This window comes from Chiloscyllium punctatum, chromosome 42 (assembly GCF_047496795.1).
Source record: "Chiloscyllium punctatum isolate Juve2018m chromosome 42, sChiPun1.3, whole genome shotgun sequence".
Classification (NCBI taxonomy): Eukaryota; Metazoa; Chordata; class Chondrichthyes; order Orectolobiformes; family Hemiscylliidae; genus Chiloscyllium; species Chiloscyllium punctatum.
This window is the reverse complement of record NC_092780.1, coordinates 14,718,813-14,735,654: the sequence shown is the minus strand read 5'-3', so window position 1 is coordinate 14,735,654 and position 16,842 is coordinate 14,718,813. Positions and strand designations below refer to the sequence as shown.

The following is a 16,842-nucleotide window of genomic DNA, read 5'->3' as shown; positions in this document are numbered from 1 at the left end:
CAACTCTAAGCCCCCCTTTCTCTTAACTGCTTATTAGCTGCCTCCAACTCTATTATAACAATATGCTGTTCCAATAAGATACATTAAAATTACATCAACTTAATTACAAAACCACACAGTGGCTGTCATCTGCAATGTCTTTCTTCTTCCAGCTGAAGATCTCCCTGGGTCATCTTCGTTCTTTTTACTGCAAATATGTTTCCTATGAAAAGGTACCTTTGATAGAGTGTGTTTCCTAATTTCTTGGGTCTCTCTCGACCAATGGTAGTTGCTCTGTCTCCAATTTTCAAAATGCCTGCATTCTTATATCCCCAACATCAGATTGTCTCATTGGTTCAATGTTGGCATAACAATAAATTCAAACTCGACTGGGTTTTAGTAGCCTGGGGCATAATTTAAACTGATTGCTATTTTGACAGCAATTCAAATTTAACCAACCAACTCAGGTATCCATTTCACAGCCAAATGTTACACATTTTCAAGTTTTCAGTACACTCTGAGACTGCCATATCACAGGTGCTTCACTCTCTCTCTCAGATACAGTACATGCCTTCAACTTCATAACATATGGTATATAGCTATTTCCCTTAAAAAGAAAACCCAGGGCATTGATTGAAATTAACCAGAGCAAGGGCAAGAGTAGTTGAGAGCTTTTCTCACCAAATGATGGTGGAGGCCTGGAAGTTATTGCCTTATAGGGTTGTAAAACAGAAACCCTTGTTACATTTCAGAACTACATGGTCGTCCACCTTAAGTGGTCCAGCCCATATTGTCATGGAGCAAGAGTTAGAAAATGGAAGAAGGCTGGATCATTCGTTCTCAGTTGGCAAAAGGTACAATGAGCCAAAGGACTTCCTTCTGTTGTGTAAACTTTCTGTTCCCATAGCATTAACTGGAAATGTGTTAAGCAAAGAAGCTAAGGCTCTACTGTGTCAGTTTTGATTAGACGACTGTCAAAGTTTTAATCAAGGTCAGGCAACATCTGAGGAGCAGGAAAATCGACGTTTCGGGCAAAAGCAGATTCCTAATGAAGGGCTTTTGCCCAAAACGTCGATTTTCCTGCTCCTGGATGCTGCCTGACCTGCTGTGATTTTCCAGCACCACCCTGATCTAAACTCTGGTTTCCAGCATCTGCAGTCCACACTTTTGCAAAGTTTTAGTCAAGCCCTCCCTTTCAACTGAGTCTCCAATTCTTGAATACTTTTGTTAAGCTAATGCACTGAAAAAAGGAACATATTGATTTTAATATCACATTAATATGCTCAATATAAATAAAAGTTTTATTATATGAATGAGAAAATAACTTTAGAAACATAAATAAGTACAGAAGCTCTTCATGGGATTAATGCTTTACAGGAATGGAACAAGCTTTTGTGCTCAAGTGGAATCTTTGCATTTCAGATTCTGCATTAGTTGTCAATCGAGCCACTTCCTTTCTTACGGCTGAGTGGGAATGTGGACTTGCTCTGAGGTTGGGTCATCTTACTGGCCAGGTGGACAAACGGCTCAATCAGAGTCTTGCGCTCTGCCACAGACACCTCCCACAGTTTAACTTTCTCTGACTTTGCCCAGTGTTGAACAGCATCGTGGTCCACACGTCGCCCTTCCTGTAATTCGCACTTGTTTCCAAGAATTACAATTGTCACCTGCAGAAACAGGCACGAAAGCAGAGTTTTCAATGGCAACTTGTATTTAAAGCTTTTTAATCAATGCCTGTAAAAAAATTACTCAAGGAAGAAAACTTTAAGAAGACAGGGTATGCTATTTCAAGATAAAGGTAATAGAACAAAATAAGTTAAAACTCATGAGCTTCCACAATAATTCAGCTGATGGACCCTGATGGAACCAAGCCAGGGAGACCACAGGTTCAATCCCTGATCTGCAACCAGTTAGCTATCTCAGTCTCATTCCCCAACTCCTAGCTCATAGACCTGCAAATCTGTTTCAACCATGTGCCCATCTGATTCCTTTTGAAATTATTCATCACCTCCACCTCCACAGTGGGACTAAACTGATCAGCTGGAGGTCAAGCAAAAAGCAAGCGGGGCATGAGGGGCCGGGTATCCTCCTTATTTAAACTTATTGGACTTTTTTTTGAAGGTGGATCAACTGAACTGCTTCTCAAGTGTATGAATGACTTTTGGGAAAACTACACACAACTCCTATGTCGGATGTGAGAGTTTTGCAGCATAGATTAAGGCAACGCCAGTCCTTTCCATTGCAGGCTGCGAGAGTTCTATGTGAAATGAGCATCAGGCAGCTGAAAACACAGCACTCAAAACTGCCTGCAAACTGCAGTATTACTCAGCCTGTTTGTTTAATCACTTTGGAGATCAGGGAATATTTATGCAGAACCTCCTGTGGAGAATTTAAAACGGGTGAGACACAGTCCACATCAGAGCCTGTGGATGGAAGAGGTCTGTTTGATCGACTAAGTCATCTTTTTTGATCTTGTACCTTAAGTTCTTGTAAGAATATTTGGTGTGAAGTGCCTGTTTGTTCTACTGGGAGTTGAAACATGTTTGATGTCAGCGGAAGTAGTATCGTGCTTCATTGTCCAGCATCAACACATCATAAAAGAAATTTCACCATTGGAGGCGTTTTCTGACAGCTTCAATTTAAAGCATAGCGCTTCAGTCAACAGATCAGGAATTATAGAATGCAATTTGAAAGCATTAAATAAAGTTAGTTACATGCACGGGAACATAGAAGCACTTTGGTAGTGATACCACAGAACAATGTTTATCACTGTACCTCCTTCTTATCGCGGGACCTGTCAATTTCCTTCTTCAGGGCTTCGACTCGCTTGAAGGATTCCCAGTTGTCTATGCTGTACACCAATACAAATCCGTCAGCAAAGGAATAGTAATGCTTGGGAAGCTCAACGCCTTCCCTCAGGCCTCTCGTATCATAAAAGCGCACCTGCTCCCGCACACCACGGTCTGTCTCTATGGAACCAACATAAATATCTTCCAGGGTTTCATTTGTCTCAGAACCTTAGAGAGAAGGAAAAAAAGGGGATGATTCAGGCCGTCATGTATAAACTATTTTTAGAAAGTCTGACAGGGTTGATGCTGATAGCTTGTTTCCTCTTTTTGGATGTCCAGAACTAGAATTGCGGAATGAGGTAGGATTAAAAAGATATCTCATAATTAAGAACCTCGAGGGGATAGTGATCATAACATGGTTAACTTTTGAGGAGAGCAACCCAATCTCAAACCAGTATTCTCAACTAACGCAGGCTGGGAAAACACATTGACAAGAAGGTCAGTAGATGAGTAGTGGCAGACATTTCATTAGATATTTCATAATACTCAGGAAACTGTACTCCAGTCAAGACAGACTCATTAGGAACGATGACCACCCATAGCGAACAAAGACCATCAAGAAGAGTGGGAGAGAGAGTGAGGACTGCAGATGATTAGAGTTGGAGCCAAAAAGTGTGGCGCTGGAAAGGCACAGCAGGTCAGGCAGCATCCGAGGGGCAGGAGAGTCAATGTTTCGGGCATAAGCCCTTCATTGGGAACGAAGACAGTGGGAGACAAGAGAATTAGTAACTTTTAGTAAGCAGCAGTGGATGCCAAACAAAAAGGGAGAAAATTGATTATGCTATTAAATTGACAAGAAATATATAAAAATAAATGGCTTCTTTCAGTTGACAGACAATTCACCAGGATCTGATAACCTACATCCAAGGGTTTTAAAGAAAGTAGTTGCAGAAATAGTCAGGGCACTGGTAGAAACTTTCCAGAACTCACTGGCTTTCAGGAGGGTTTCAGAGAATTGGAAAACTACTAATCTAACACCTCTATTTAAGAGAGAGACAGAAAGCAGGAAACATCTGTTGTGGGAAAAATACTAAGAGTTTATTGTTAAAGAAAAATAGCAGGATGTTGAAAAAGGCTTAATGCAACAAGAGTCAACATGGTTTTGTTTTGCCAATCCTTCTTGTACAATGCTATGTTTACACTGAGCAGATGAATGCATCAGCTGTATCTTGCTACATTCCAAGTATCGGCCCACCCTGGTGCTCAGTATTGTTATAAGTGTGTCCTTACGGATTTTTACACAACACCCAATTAGTGATCAGATTACAATCTCACCAGCAAGGCCTGTCACATCCGGTCTCCCCATTTAGCCAATGCCAACAGATCTTTTCTTATCCACATAATTCATCATTCTCACTGAAAGCAGGAGAAAGTTGTAAATGAAAAGTTATTTTTTCCTGACTATGCTGCCTCTGCACTCACCAACAATATGGTTTCCATAGAGAAGCTGTTCCAAAATGGCTGTTTTTCCAACTGATGCCAAGCCACAAACTACCACTTTACAGCTCTTCCCCATCGCACTCTCAGGAACTGCTAACACCGACCAGAAGTGGGAACTGTATGGAGAAAAAAAAATAGAAAACAACTGTCAGCATATAGAGTATGTGAACAGTATCAAATTCAGAACTGGCGGAGACATCCTAGAAAGTGCAAGAATTAATGCCAAATCATCAATACCACCTGTTAAAGAACAGCAAATTTAATAATATTGTTACAGTGATGTGGAACGTGCTGCCAAAAGGCTGGCTCACATTAGATTCAACAGTAACTTTCAGGATGTTATTGAACTGAACTGAACTTAGAACAAGAAAATTTACAGCCCAGGAACAGGCCCTTTGCCCCTCCAAGCCTGAGCTAATCCAAATCTACTGTCTAAACCTGTCACCCCATTCCGAAGCATCTGTATCCCTCTACTCCCCACCTACTCATGCATCTGTCCAGACGCATCTTCAATGAATCTACCGTGCCTGCCTCTACCACCTCTGCTGGCAACGCATTCCAGACACCCACCACCCTCTGTGTGAAGTACTTGCCACGTGTATCCCCCTTAAACTTTTCACTTCTCACCTTGAAAGCATGACCTCTCATTATTGAATCCTTCACCCTGGGAAAATGCTTGTCTCTATCCACCCTGTCTACACCCTTCAAGATTTTGTAAACCTCAATCAGGTCCCCCCTCAATCTCCTTTTTTCTAATGAAAACAAATCTCTTCATAGCTAGCACCTTCCATAGCCCAGGCAACTTCCTCGTAAACCTTCTCTGCACCCTCTCCAAGCATCCACATCCTTTTGGTAAAGTGGCGACCAGAACTGTACACAGTATTCTAAATGCGGCCGAGCCAATGTCTTGTACAATTTTAACATGCTTGCCAGCTCTTATACTCAATACCCCATCCAATGAAGGCAAGCATATTAGATGCCTTCTTGACCACTCTACCACCTGTGCAGCAACCGTCAGGGTACAATGGACCTGCACTTCCAGATCTCTCTGCCCATCAACTTTTCCCAAGGCTCTTCCATTCATTGTATAATTCGTTCCAGAATTAGACTTCCCTAAATGCATCACCTCACACTTGTCTGATGGATTGGACTCCATCTGCCACTTTTCCATCCAACTCTCCAGTCTATCTATATCCTCCTATATTCTTTGACAGCCTCTTATGCTTTGTGCTACTCCACCAATCTTTGTGTCATCTGCAAACTTGCTGATTATACCAACAGTGCCCTCTTCCAGATCATTTATGTATATCACAAACAACAGTGGCGCCAACACTGACCCCTGTGGAACACCATATGTCACCTTTCTCCATTTCGAGAAACTTCCTTCAACTACTACTCTGTCTCCTGTTGCTCAACCAATTCTTTATCCACCTAGCTAGAACATCCTGTACACCATGTGACTTCACTTGAAAAATAAAAAAAAGTCGCAGAACTGCAAGGAAAGAAACATAGGAGTTAGACAAGTTGGATAGCCAGCAGAGGCACAATGGGCCAAATGGCTGTTTCATGTTGCATGATTGCTTAACATACAAAAAATGAGTAAAAATAAATCCCAAATACTGATAAGCTTAAGGAAACCTTGATCACCTGCACTCTTCATTATCCCTCAGTACAGGTTGAGTTGATTGCATAAACAGGCAAATCCAACAGCTCCAGCAGAATCTCTGGACAACCCAATACTGAAGAAAAGTCAAATCAGATTCAAAACATTAATTTCATTTCTCTGTCCACAGATAGCGCCACAAAAACTGAGCTTCTCCATCATTTTCTATTTTATTTCTGATTTCCAGCATCCTCAGTATTTTGTTTTTATAACATCAACTAGGATGTTTTAGTTAATTTTTCAGAGTCTGTGCACTCAGGATTGAACATGTTTTTCTTAGCATCCCTACAGTGTGGAAACACGTCATTCGGCCCAACAAGTCTACACTGACTCTCCAAAAAGTAACCCACCCAGACCCATTCCCTTACCTTATTACTCGATACTTCCCCTGACTAATGCACCTAATCCACACATCCCTGAACACTATGGTCAATTTAACGTGGTCCGTTCACCTATCCTGCATAGCTTTGGACTGTGGGAGAAAACCAGAGCACCCAGGAGAAACCCACACAGACATGGGGAGAATGTGCAAACTCCACACAGTCGCCCAAGGCTGGAATTGAACCTGGGTCCCTGGTGCTGTGAGCCAGCACCAGTGCTAACACTGAGCCACTTTGTTAAGTATGTCATTCAGTAATTCTCAAGATACATCTGATATGTACAGGTAATTCTTCTATAACATGATGGTTGCGTTCTCATGCAACCCTGCATTACAGAAAAATCGCACTTTAGAAACAGCGCTTAATGTGTTGGTGATGCAATCGTGTTACAACCAACGCACATTTTAAAAGCTCATACTTTAGAAACAGTGACCCCGATTTGTCAATTGTGTTACAGCAAATTCGCGTTAACGAAATTCACAGAACAACCTGTGGCTTTGGAGTGCACCAGGATTTGAGGTGCTAGCAATGTAATGATTTGAGATCAATAGAAAATAATCTTTGCTATTCTGGATCCTTGATCTGCTAAACTCAACAGACTAATCTGAATTTTTAAAATACTTGTTTCACTAAGTGGGAATGTAGGGACATTAGAACAAGGAGATCTGGTGCCTGATTACAAACTAACCATCTACCAATTTCCCTTACTTGTTGGAAAGGAAGGCTCTCGCCATTATTTTTGATGATTGAAGTTTAAAAGTGCAGATTTTTAATATCATGGAAATTGGTCCTATCTATATAATTGGTACATCCAGTTCACTCTGGAAGTTCAAGTTGTTGCGGCAAAATGCACTTTTTACTTATATGTTGTAGTCTACAGCTGTGGATAGGGAACAAAGTCAGAAGTCACATGACACCAGATCATATTCCAAAAGGTTTATTTGAAATCACAAGCTTTCGAAGTGCTGCCCCTTCATTTTTTAAATGTTATCACCGCACCTGCATCCACCACTTCCTCTGGCAGTTCATTCCACATACGAACTACCCTCTGTATGAAAAAGTTGCTTCGCTGCTCACCTTAAAATTATGTCTTCTAATTTTGAATTCCCCTACGCTAGGGAAAAGACATTTGCTATTCACCTGAACTATGCCCCTCACGATCACTCTTCAACCTCCAACATTCCAGTGAAAAAGATCCCAGCTTATCCAGCCTCTCCTTATAACTCAAACCTTCCAGCCCTGATGACATCCTTTTAAATCTTTTCTGCACCCTCTCCAATTTAATATCTTTCCTATAACAGGGCGACCAAAACTGTACACAGTACTCCAAAAGTGGCCTCACCAACATCCTGTACAACATGATGTCCCAGCTCCTGCACTCGATGTTCAGAACAATGAAAACAATCACGCTAAACACGTTCTTAACCAGGTAAAAACAATGACTGCAGATGCTAGAAATCAGATTCTGGATTAGTGATGCTGGAAGAGCACAGCAGTTCAGGCAGCATCCAAGTAGCTTCGAAATCGACGTTTCGGGCAAAAGCCCTTCATCAGGAATAAAGGCAGTGAGCCTGAAGCATGGAGAGATAAGCTACAGGAGGGTGGGGGTGGGGAGAAAGTAGCATAGAGTACAATGGGTGAGTGGGGGAGGGGATGAAGGTGATAGATCAAGGAGGAGAGGGTGGAGTAGATAGGTGGAAAAGAAGATAGGCAGGTAGGACAAGTCCGGACAAGTTATGGGGACAGTTACTGAGCTGGAAGTTTAGAACTAGGGTGAGGTGGGGCAAGGGGAAATGAGGAAACTGTTGAAGTCCACATTGATGCCCTGGGGTTGAAGTGTTCCGAGGCGGAAGATGAGGCGTTCTTCCTCCAGGCGTCTGGTGGTGAGGGAGCGGCGGTGAAGGAGGCCCAGGACCTCCATGTCCTCGTTCTTAACCACCCTGTCTACCTGTGACACCACTTTCAAGGAACTACGTACCTGAAGCTCTAAGCAAAAGTGAGTATTGCAGATGCTGAAGCTCTAAGTCTTTCTGTTTGACAACACTCCCAGGGGTCTAGTACTAACTACGTAAATCCTGCCCTTGTTCATCTGAACAAACTGCATTACCTCGCATTTATCTAAATTAAATTCCATGAGCCACTCCTCAGCCCAGTGGATCTAGATCCCTTTGTAACCTTAGATAACCTTCTTCACTGTCTAACATACCACCAATTTTGGTGTCGTCCACAAACTTACTAACCATGCTTCCTGTATTCTCATTCAAATCTTGGTCTCCTTAATTTAAATCTTCCTTTTCCACTTAGTGAAACAATAGGCCAAAATTGTACTGAGATACGCGTAGCTACTTTTCCCTCATCTGACCTAATGCAATCCATATCTCTCCAAGCCAGATATGGCAAAATGAACACTGAGCACATTTGTACACCAACCAAATGCACAAGTCTAGCAGAAATAAACAAAAGGCAGATTGCGATAGAACATGACAGGCAAGCATTCAACACGAGAGACTGAGATAGCCAAAAACCAGCCTTTAGAAAAAGACCCATGATTTTTCTTTTAAATTAATAATGTTGTCTGAGGGATAAAGGGTCACCGGGGAGCATTTCATTGCCAAGGGATCGTCCACATCCACCTGAAAAAGGTGTATCATTTGAAAGATGGCACTTCTGACAGTGCAGCACTCCCTTGGGGAGATCAGCCTGGATTCTGTTGCTCAAGTCCCTGGGGTGGGGGGGTTGGGAATTGAATACAAAGCCACCTGTCCCAAGGGGCCAGCTGAAAATAATGCAGACTTAAAAGGCTCATGAACACTGTGTAACACATAAACAGGATGAGTATAAACAAACAGATCAATATTCCATGCCCAGGGATTGCTGCTCACACTTTTACCTGCAATTAATAAATGGGAAGCTTGGGAGAACGCAGTTTCAGGATCACCTCTCTCCGAATGTCCGTGAAGGAGGAATGAGAATATTTATATTGATTTAACCTCCCGGCAGGTGAACAAATTAAAATAAAGAGGGTCTTCCCTCCTCAAAACTAGCCCATCCTCTGCCTCAGCCCAACAAACAATCAACGAGACGGCGCGGAACATGCGTTACCTCAGCCCCTCGGCACCACTCCACAAACAGCGCCCTCAACAGGCCTGGAGGGGAACATGCCCCTTCATTTCATCAGGAAGGGATAGTCACCTTGCTTGACAGGATACACTAAGGGAGGTGGAAATTACTTACAGTCCAACAAATTTTATTTTTGTAAATATTGGTTCCATTTCACCAAATGCATCTATTTTCCCGGAAAGAAAGACTTTCATCTGTGTGTTTGTTTACTTGTTCATGAGAGGTTGGTGTCTGGGTCTACAGGCTGCTGTGTATTGCCATTCCCCCCCAGTGCCTTTCACAACCTCAGGGTGTCCCTTAGGCTTTTATGGCAGATTAAGTGTAGTCACTGTTGCAAAGCAAAAGATGCAATGGCCAATCTGCATAGAAAACAACGTAATCATTTTTTTGCAGTGTTGATCGATTGCTAAATGTTGGGCAGAAGAAGAGGAGTAATTCCTCTACCACTGTTGTAATAGTGTCATGTCTGCCAGCTGGGGCAGACATAGCCTTGATTTGATATCTGGAAAGCATACCACATCAGCTCAGTGTCAGCTTGGATTTTTGCACTTAAATCTCTGGAGTGGGACTTGGATCTGTAACCTGATTCAGAGGTGAAGGTGCCTCCATCAGAACCACAACTGCCACTTGAACAGAATTATCATTACATCCATTCTATTGAACACATCCCTTTTTTGAGAACTGTTCTTATTATTTGTTTATGGGATGTGGGTATTGCTAGGCCACTAAATATTACCCATTCCTAAATACCATTGAAAGCCTGTGCTGAATTGTCGTCTTGAACTGCTGCAGTCCATGAAGTGTAGGTTCATTTAGGAAGGGAGTTCCAGGATTATCATCCAGTAGCACTGGAGGAACAAGTCAGGATGGTTGTGGTTTGGAGGGATCTTGAATGTGACAAGGTTCCCAAATATCTTCTGCCCTTGGGCTTCTAAGTGGTGAACATTGTGGGTTTGGAAGGTGTTGTGCAATACAAAAACATTGCTAGCTGCTAGCTGGTGTATAACAGGTGCCAATGAGGACACAACACTCACTCACCAGTTCTGAGGAAGGGTCACCAGATCGGAAGCATTAACTTTGGTTTCTCTTCACAGATGCTGCCAGACCTGCTGAGCTTTTCCAGCAACTTTTGCTTTTGTTTATGCATTAAAACAAATTCAATTCAAAGCTATTCAATTCCAAGTTGCCCTCCAAGCCACGCTCCATCATGATTTGAACATGTACCATTGTTCCTTAAGTGTTCCTATGTCAAAATCCTGGACGTTCCTACCCAGTGGTGCTGTGGAAGTATCAACAAAACGTGGTTCAAAAGAAGACAGTTCATCACTATCATCTCAAGGGCATCTTGTGTTGAGTAATAAATGCTAATTTTGTCAACGATGACCCAATCTTGAGAATAATTTTTGTTTCCAAAGCCATTAATTATTTATATGATTGTCATTTTATATAAGATATATAAAATCACAAAATTGTGCAAACAATTTGAGGAGAAAAGCTACTTGGTAAATATATCAAAGGATGTCAGTGAGGAGATCATAGCTTCAAGGTCAGGGTAAGGTAAGGCGGTTTACAAAGAACCAAAATACATTGACCAAGTAATGGTAAAAGAAGAGCAGATCTCAGTCCATCCACGAAGTGGCATGAAATTGAAAGCTTGAATTAGACAGATCAGAAATAAGGTAGATGTTAGACTAGGGAAGTGAAAGGTCGACTGCAATCCAAGAATCAGCTTTAAAATGGTAAACATTCAGAGACGGATTACGTTGGCATTTTTAGAACTCATACGAGTTTGGATTGCCTCTGTCCTTGTCCTAGTGTTTCTACAATAAAAAAAAGACAATTTACACCAAGGTGGCACAGACTGATCATAAAGGTTAAATGGGAGAAATTGAAATGACATACTATTGCATTTTTGAGATTGAATAACTTACCCTAAAATACTTGGATGTTAACACACTGATAGTATGGTTCTCCATTTTAAAGTAGACAGTTGGTCCACAATGTGTCATTCACCAGTTTTATTGTTTTCTCCTCTCTTATTAATATGAGGGATTTACACCAAACTGTGCATAAATTCAGGATACTTTGCATACAGGTTAAGTAACTGATTAGTTCAACAATCATAACATGATAGTCATTTTTGGGTTGACAGTTGATAATGGAATTTGAAAACCAGATACATGCCCTCTTGATTGGAATTGGAACTTGGCCACAAAAACGTGCAAAGTGCCAAGTTTGTACTAGGCATCCCTGAGCATGAGAGGTCAAATCTACAACGTACCTGCTTTTGGTGATTATTCAGTGATTTAGATAATAACATGAACTTCAGACAGAATTGTATTCAGCTGTGACACTGTCAAATCAAATAAACACTAAACATTGACTGATATTGGCCTTCATCACGAATGAGGCTTGTGAGCCAAGGAGGTGGAGGCATAAATGGAAGGAGGGTGGGACAGTCCCAAGGTGAAAGATGAGATGTTCCTCCTCCAGGCTGGTTAAGGTGTGACGATGGAGGAGGCCCAGGACCAGCATGTCCTTGTTGGAGTGGGAGTGGGAGTGGGAGTTGAAGTGTTTGGCCACGGCAGTGGGGTTGGTTGGTGCAGGTGTCCCAGAAATGTTATCTAAAGCATTCTGCAAATAGGCATCCTGTCACCCCAATGTAGAGGAACCACATTGGGAGCAATGGATACAGTAAATGACATGTGAGGTAAAACTCTGATGGACGTGGAAGGCTCCTTTGGGACCTTAGACAGAGATGAGGGGGGAGGTGTGGTTGCAGTTTTTGCAATTCTTAGTGACAGGTGATGGTGCCTGGAGGGGAGGGTGGGTTGGTGGGGGGCAGGGACCTGACAAGAGAGCAGCAGAGGGAGTGGTCTTTATGGAACATGGATAGGGGTGGAAAGGAAAATATATCACTGGTGTGGGGTCCATTTGTAGGTGGCGAAAATGGCAGAGGATGATGCGATGTATACGGAGGTTGGTGGGGTGGAAGGTGAGGACCAGGATGCCTCATTTTCTGCCTTGGGACCCTACAACCACACGGCATCAATGTGGGTTTCACCAGTTTCCTTATTTCCCCTCCCCCCTTATCCCAGATCCAACCTTCCAACTCAGCACTGCCCTCATTACCTGTCCTAGCTGTCCATCTTCCTTCCCACCTATCTGCTCCACCTCCTCTCTGACCTATCACCATTTCCTGTACTTTCACTCACCTAGCGCACTCTCAGCTACCTTACCCCCAGCCCCACACCCTCTCCCATTTATCTGTTCACCCCCTTGGCTCACAAGCCGAATTCCTAATGAAGGGCTTTTGCCCAAAATGTCGATTCTCCTGCTCCTCAGATGCTGTGCTTTTCCAGCACAACACTCTCGACTCTGATCTCCAGCATCTGCAGTCCTCACTTTCTCCTGATATTGGCCTTGTTCATATTGAATACACAATCAAATCAAGCTGAAGTCTGTACCAGAGTTACAATCAAGAAATCAACACCAACGTTCCTACTTCATCAGAAGGCTCAGGAAATTCGGCAGGTCCATAATGACACTTGACAATTGCTATAGATGCACCATAGAAAGCATCCTATCTGATACAGCACAGCTTGGTATGGCCACTGCCCAAGACCTCAAAAAATTGCAGAGAGATGCAAACACAGCCCAGTCCATCATGAAAACCAGCCTTTCTTCCATAAACTCTGTCTACACTTCCTGCTGCCTCGGGAAAGCAGCCAACATAATCAAAGACCCTTCCTACTCCAGTTATACTCTCTTTGACCCTCTTCCATCAGACAGAAGATGCAAATGTTTGAAAACACGTGCCAACAGCAGCTTCTTCCCTGCTGTTATCTGCTTTCTGAATGGATCTCTCATATATTAGAATTGATCTCTCTCTGCACCTTCTCTGTAGCTGTAACACGGTATTCTGCATTCTGTTCTATTATCCTGATGTAATTATGTAAAGTATGCTTTGTCTAGTGTGCAAAACAATAATTTTCACCGTATTTTGGTGCATGTGACATGCTGCTAGTGTTGGTACTAAACTGTGCAAATGATCGCCAAAAAAATGGTGTCAATTTCTACGTTGCTAGTATTGGTGCCGTACAATGTAGTTATCATCAGTGCCAGGTAAAGTCTGTGTTACAAAACAGAAGTTGCTGCAGAAACTCACCAAGCCTGGCAACATCCATGGAAAGAAAGCAGAGGAAACTTTTCAGCTCCAGTGACTCTTCTTCAGAACTGGAAACAATAAATGCTGGAGGTCTCAGCGGGTCAGGGAGCATCCCTGTAGAGAAAGCAAGCTAACGTTTCAAGTCTAGATGACGTTTCAGCTTCAGCTCTGATGAAGAATCATTTAGACTGGAAACATTGGATTGCTCTCTCTCCATGGATGTTGCCTGACCTGCTGTGATCGAAGGAACAGGAGAATCAACGTTTCAGGCTTAAGCCCTTCTTCAGGAAGGACTTCCTTTAGAAGGGCTTATGCCCGAAACGTCGATTCTCCTGTTCCTTGGATGCTGCCTGACCTGCTGCGCTTTTCCAGCAACACATTTTCAGCTCTGATCTCCAGCATCTGCAGTCCTCACTTTCTCCCCTGACCTGCTGTGATCTCCAGCATTTGTTGTTTTAAGTATAGAATCCAGCCATCTGCTGTAATTTGTTCCTTCTTCTGAACTGTCAATGTTGGTAGCATTAGTGCCAACCAAGTACAATTACCAAAGTGCCAGGCACAGTCCATTCTGGCAGTGTTGGTGCCAGGTAGGGTAATTATCATCAAAGCCATACAGCCAGGCTGGTAGTACTGGTGCCAGCCAGTGTTGGTCCTCCAGTTGCTCGGGAGGTCAGATGTAGTTTGTGCCGCAGGGACGCTCTTGCTTCCCTCCCGGCGGATGGAGCGCTCGTTGTTCCGGAAGCCGGTACCGGGGTCCTGGGTGTTGGGAAATGGCGGCCGGAGATTGCGATGTGACGATGGCCCCGGAGCCGAGCGGAGCGGGAGAGGCCGATCTGGAGAGGTAACCGAGAGGGGACGGTTCCCGCAGGGTCCGCGGGGGCGGGTGAAACAGTAGGCAAGGGCTGGGGCCTCGCCTGGAAGCGGTGCCGGGCTCGGGCCTCAACCCCGGCCTCACGGTGATTGAAGTCCCTGAGGGGAGTGGGAGTCAGAGAGAGGGGGGGTGGGCTATAGGCCCCGGGGGAGGGGGACAGGACGGTTATCCCTCTGCCCGAGGCACACAGGATCCTGGAGAAGGACAACTCCAGGCTCCGGCCACAAATCCCACCGCGTTATCCGTGTTAGATATGTCTTAGGCATTTGTCAATTTTATATAAACGGCTGAAAATAATCGATCATTTCCCAGTTTTTCCTGTCCTCATGTTGGTGTCTTCATTTATAACCGGTACATTCGCATTTCTTCAGGACAGTTAGCATTTCTAAATTATAGTACTGGACTTTGGGATTTTAGACATTTTTTTTGACCAGAAAGAATCTCTTCTCAATATCCACGTGGGGTTTTGTGCCAGTAAGGAAATGACAATACCCCCGCCCCCAAAAATACTAGAACCTTCCACTTAGAACTCATATGAAGATGTGGTTTGCATTTTTCCAGATCTCAATTGGCTCACACTCCATCTTATTTAATTCTCAAATGGTCTGATTTATCAAACAACGATTTGCTCAGTTAAGCATAAGTAATGTTGGTCAGAAGGTCCAGGCTCGGCAGGAGCCAGAGATTACTCAGTTTAGGGATAAGTTTGTTCATTTTTGTTCCATGAGACATCCTTCTCCATCGTGCCCCTTAAATATAAGACTTTATCAGAAAATAGATAATCAATGAGCAATGTATTAATTTATCAGTTTAGTATTTGTTTGAAGTCCAGTGTGAATGCAGTACCAGGAATTTTTGCACGGGAGTACTGTTGGAAAAGTACTCCTTTGGCTGTAGAAGATCATGGATGACTAAATTGATTTGTTTCAGATGATTAAGTGGGTACGATTGATTTGGGGTCATAGAGATATACAGCGCAGAAACAGACATTTTGGTCCAACTCATCAATGCTGACCAGAGATCCTAAATACACATGGGCATTTGGCCCATATCCTTCTACATCTTGCTATTCATATACCCATCCAGATGCCTTTTAAATGTTGTAATTATACCAGCCTCCACCACTTCGTCTGCAGCTCATTCCATATACACACAACCTTCAGTGTGAAAAAGTTGCTCATAGATCCCTTTTATATCTTTTCCCTCTCACCTTAAACCTATGCCTTCTAGTTTGGGACTCCCCCCACCCCAGGAAAGACCTTGTCTATTTACCTTATCTGTGCCTCTCATAATTTCATAAACCTCAGCCTCAAACTCTCCAGGAAAATAGCTCCAGTTTATTCAGCCTCTCCCCATAGCTCAAACCCTACAAACGTGGCAACATCCTTGTCAATCTTTTCTGAACACTCAATTTTCACAACATCCTTCCTATAGCAGGGAGACCAGAATTGCACTCAGTATTCCAATAGTGGCCTAACCAATGTCCTGTACAGCTGCAACACGATCTCCGAACTCCTGTACTGACCAATAAAGGCAAGCATACCAAACACATTGTTCACTATTCTATCAACCTGTGACTCCACTTGCAAGGAACAATAAACTTGTACTCAAAAGTCTCTGTTCAGCAACACTTGATGGGGAAATCTTCCACCTCTAGTGAGGACAGGTTTGGGGGTCTGAATGGCCTATCCATGTACCAACGTTTCTTTGAACTGTTTATTGATGAGCCATTGTTTCTTTTACCCTATGTTCCAAAAAGAAACCACTTGCCCTGAATGTAAGTGGGTATTAATTAGATCTTGAATCACAATATGATGTTGAAAGATGGAGCACATCTGCTTTATCCCTGCCTTTTTGCAATCTCATTTCTGAAATGTTTGCAAACTCCCAGGTAATACCAGGTTGTGAAAAAGAGCGTTTGTGTGTCTAGGACGAGAATGTTCTTTGAGAACTAGCCTGAGAGATTGTGGACTGAATGGTTGCCACCGTATTGGAAAATTAAGCAATGATTCCTTTGTTATTTTACACATGCTTGTACTAAATCCAACATACAATTAACATTTTGTATTCTGGATTTGTTATATAAAGCCTGCTCGGAAAATTTGAGTTAGCTTTGATTCTTCCCAGGCATACATCCATGGAAGGCCATCACCTTGAAATCATTTGAGTTGCATTCATCAGTCTGCAGAACAAAGATCCTGAAAATAGGTCATTAGGCCCATCACATTTGTGTTGGCCCTCTAAAAGCTTTTCTCCCCTTCTGCACTTTCCTAGAACCTTTATTTAAGTATTTTCCTTCAATATTTCTAATCCTTCTTTAAAGGTGGCTATAGATTCTTTACAGCCCTGTTTTCTGTTGAGTATCTTCTGCT

The 16,842-nt window shown here is 42.9% G+C and overlaps 2 protein-coding genes across 3 annotated transcripts in view; one reads left to right on the top strand and one right to left on the bottom strand.

Annotated features, from left to right (window-relative positions):
- Window positions 1–1,257: 1,257 nt before the first annotated feature.
- On the bottom strand, window positions 1,258–9,391 carry nkiras2 (NFKB inhibitor interacting Ras-like 2). Of its 2 annotated transcripts, none has more exons than XM_072561474.1 (4): window positions 9,202–9,391; window positions 4,251–4,384; window positions 2,755–2,996; window positions 1,258–1,646 (listed from the first exon to the last, which is right to left on the bottom strand). In XM_072561474.1, the coding sequence occupies exons 2-4, from the start codon at window positions 4,342–4,344 to the stop codon at window positions 1,410–1,412; spliced, it is 573 nt and encodes a 190-aa protein (XP_072417575.1). In that variant the 5' UTR covers window positions 4,345–4,384; window positions 9,202–9,391; the 3' UTR covers window positions 1,258–1,409. The 2 variants fall into 2 exon arrangements, with proteins under 2 accessions (XP_072417575.1, XP_072417574.1); XM_072561473.1 differs by lacking the exon at window positions 9,202–9,391 and adding an exon at window positions 5,916–6,000.
- Window positions 9,392–14,307: 4,916 nt separating this feature from the next.
- dnajc7 (DnaJ (Hsp40) homolog, subfamily C, member 7) overlaps window positions 14,308–16,842 on the top strand; it is a 48,064-nt gene continuing 45,529 nt past the window's right edge. Inside the window, exon 1 of the mRNA XM_072561467.1 lies at window positions 14,308–14,440. Within this exon, the coding sequence (XP_072417568.1) occupies window positions 14,370–14,440 (71 nt within the window). The 5' untranslated portion in view covers window positions 14,308–14,369. The remainder of the gene's footprint in view (window positions 14,441–16,842) is intronic.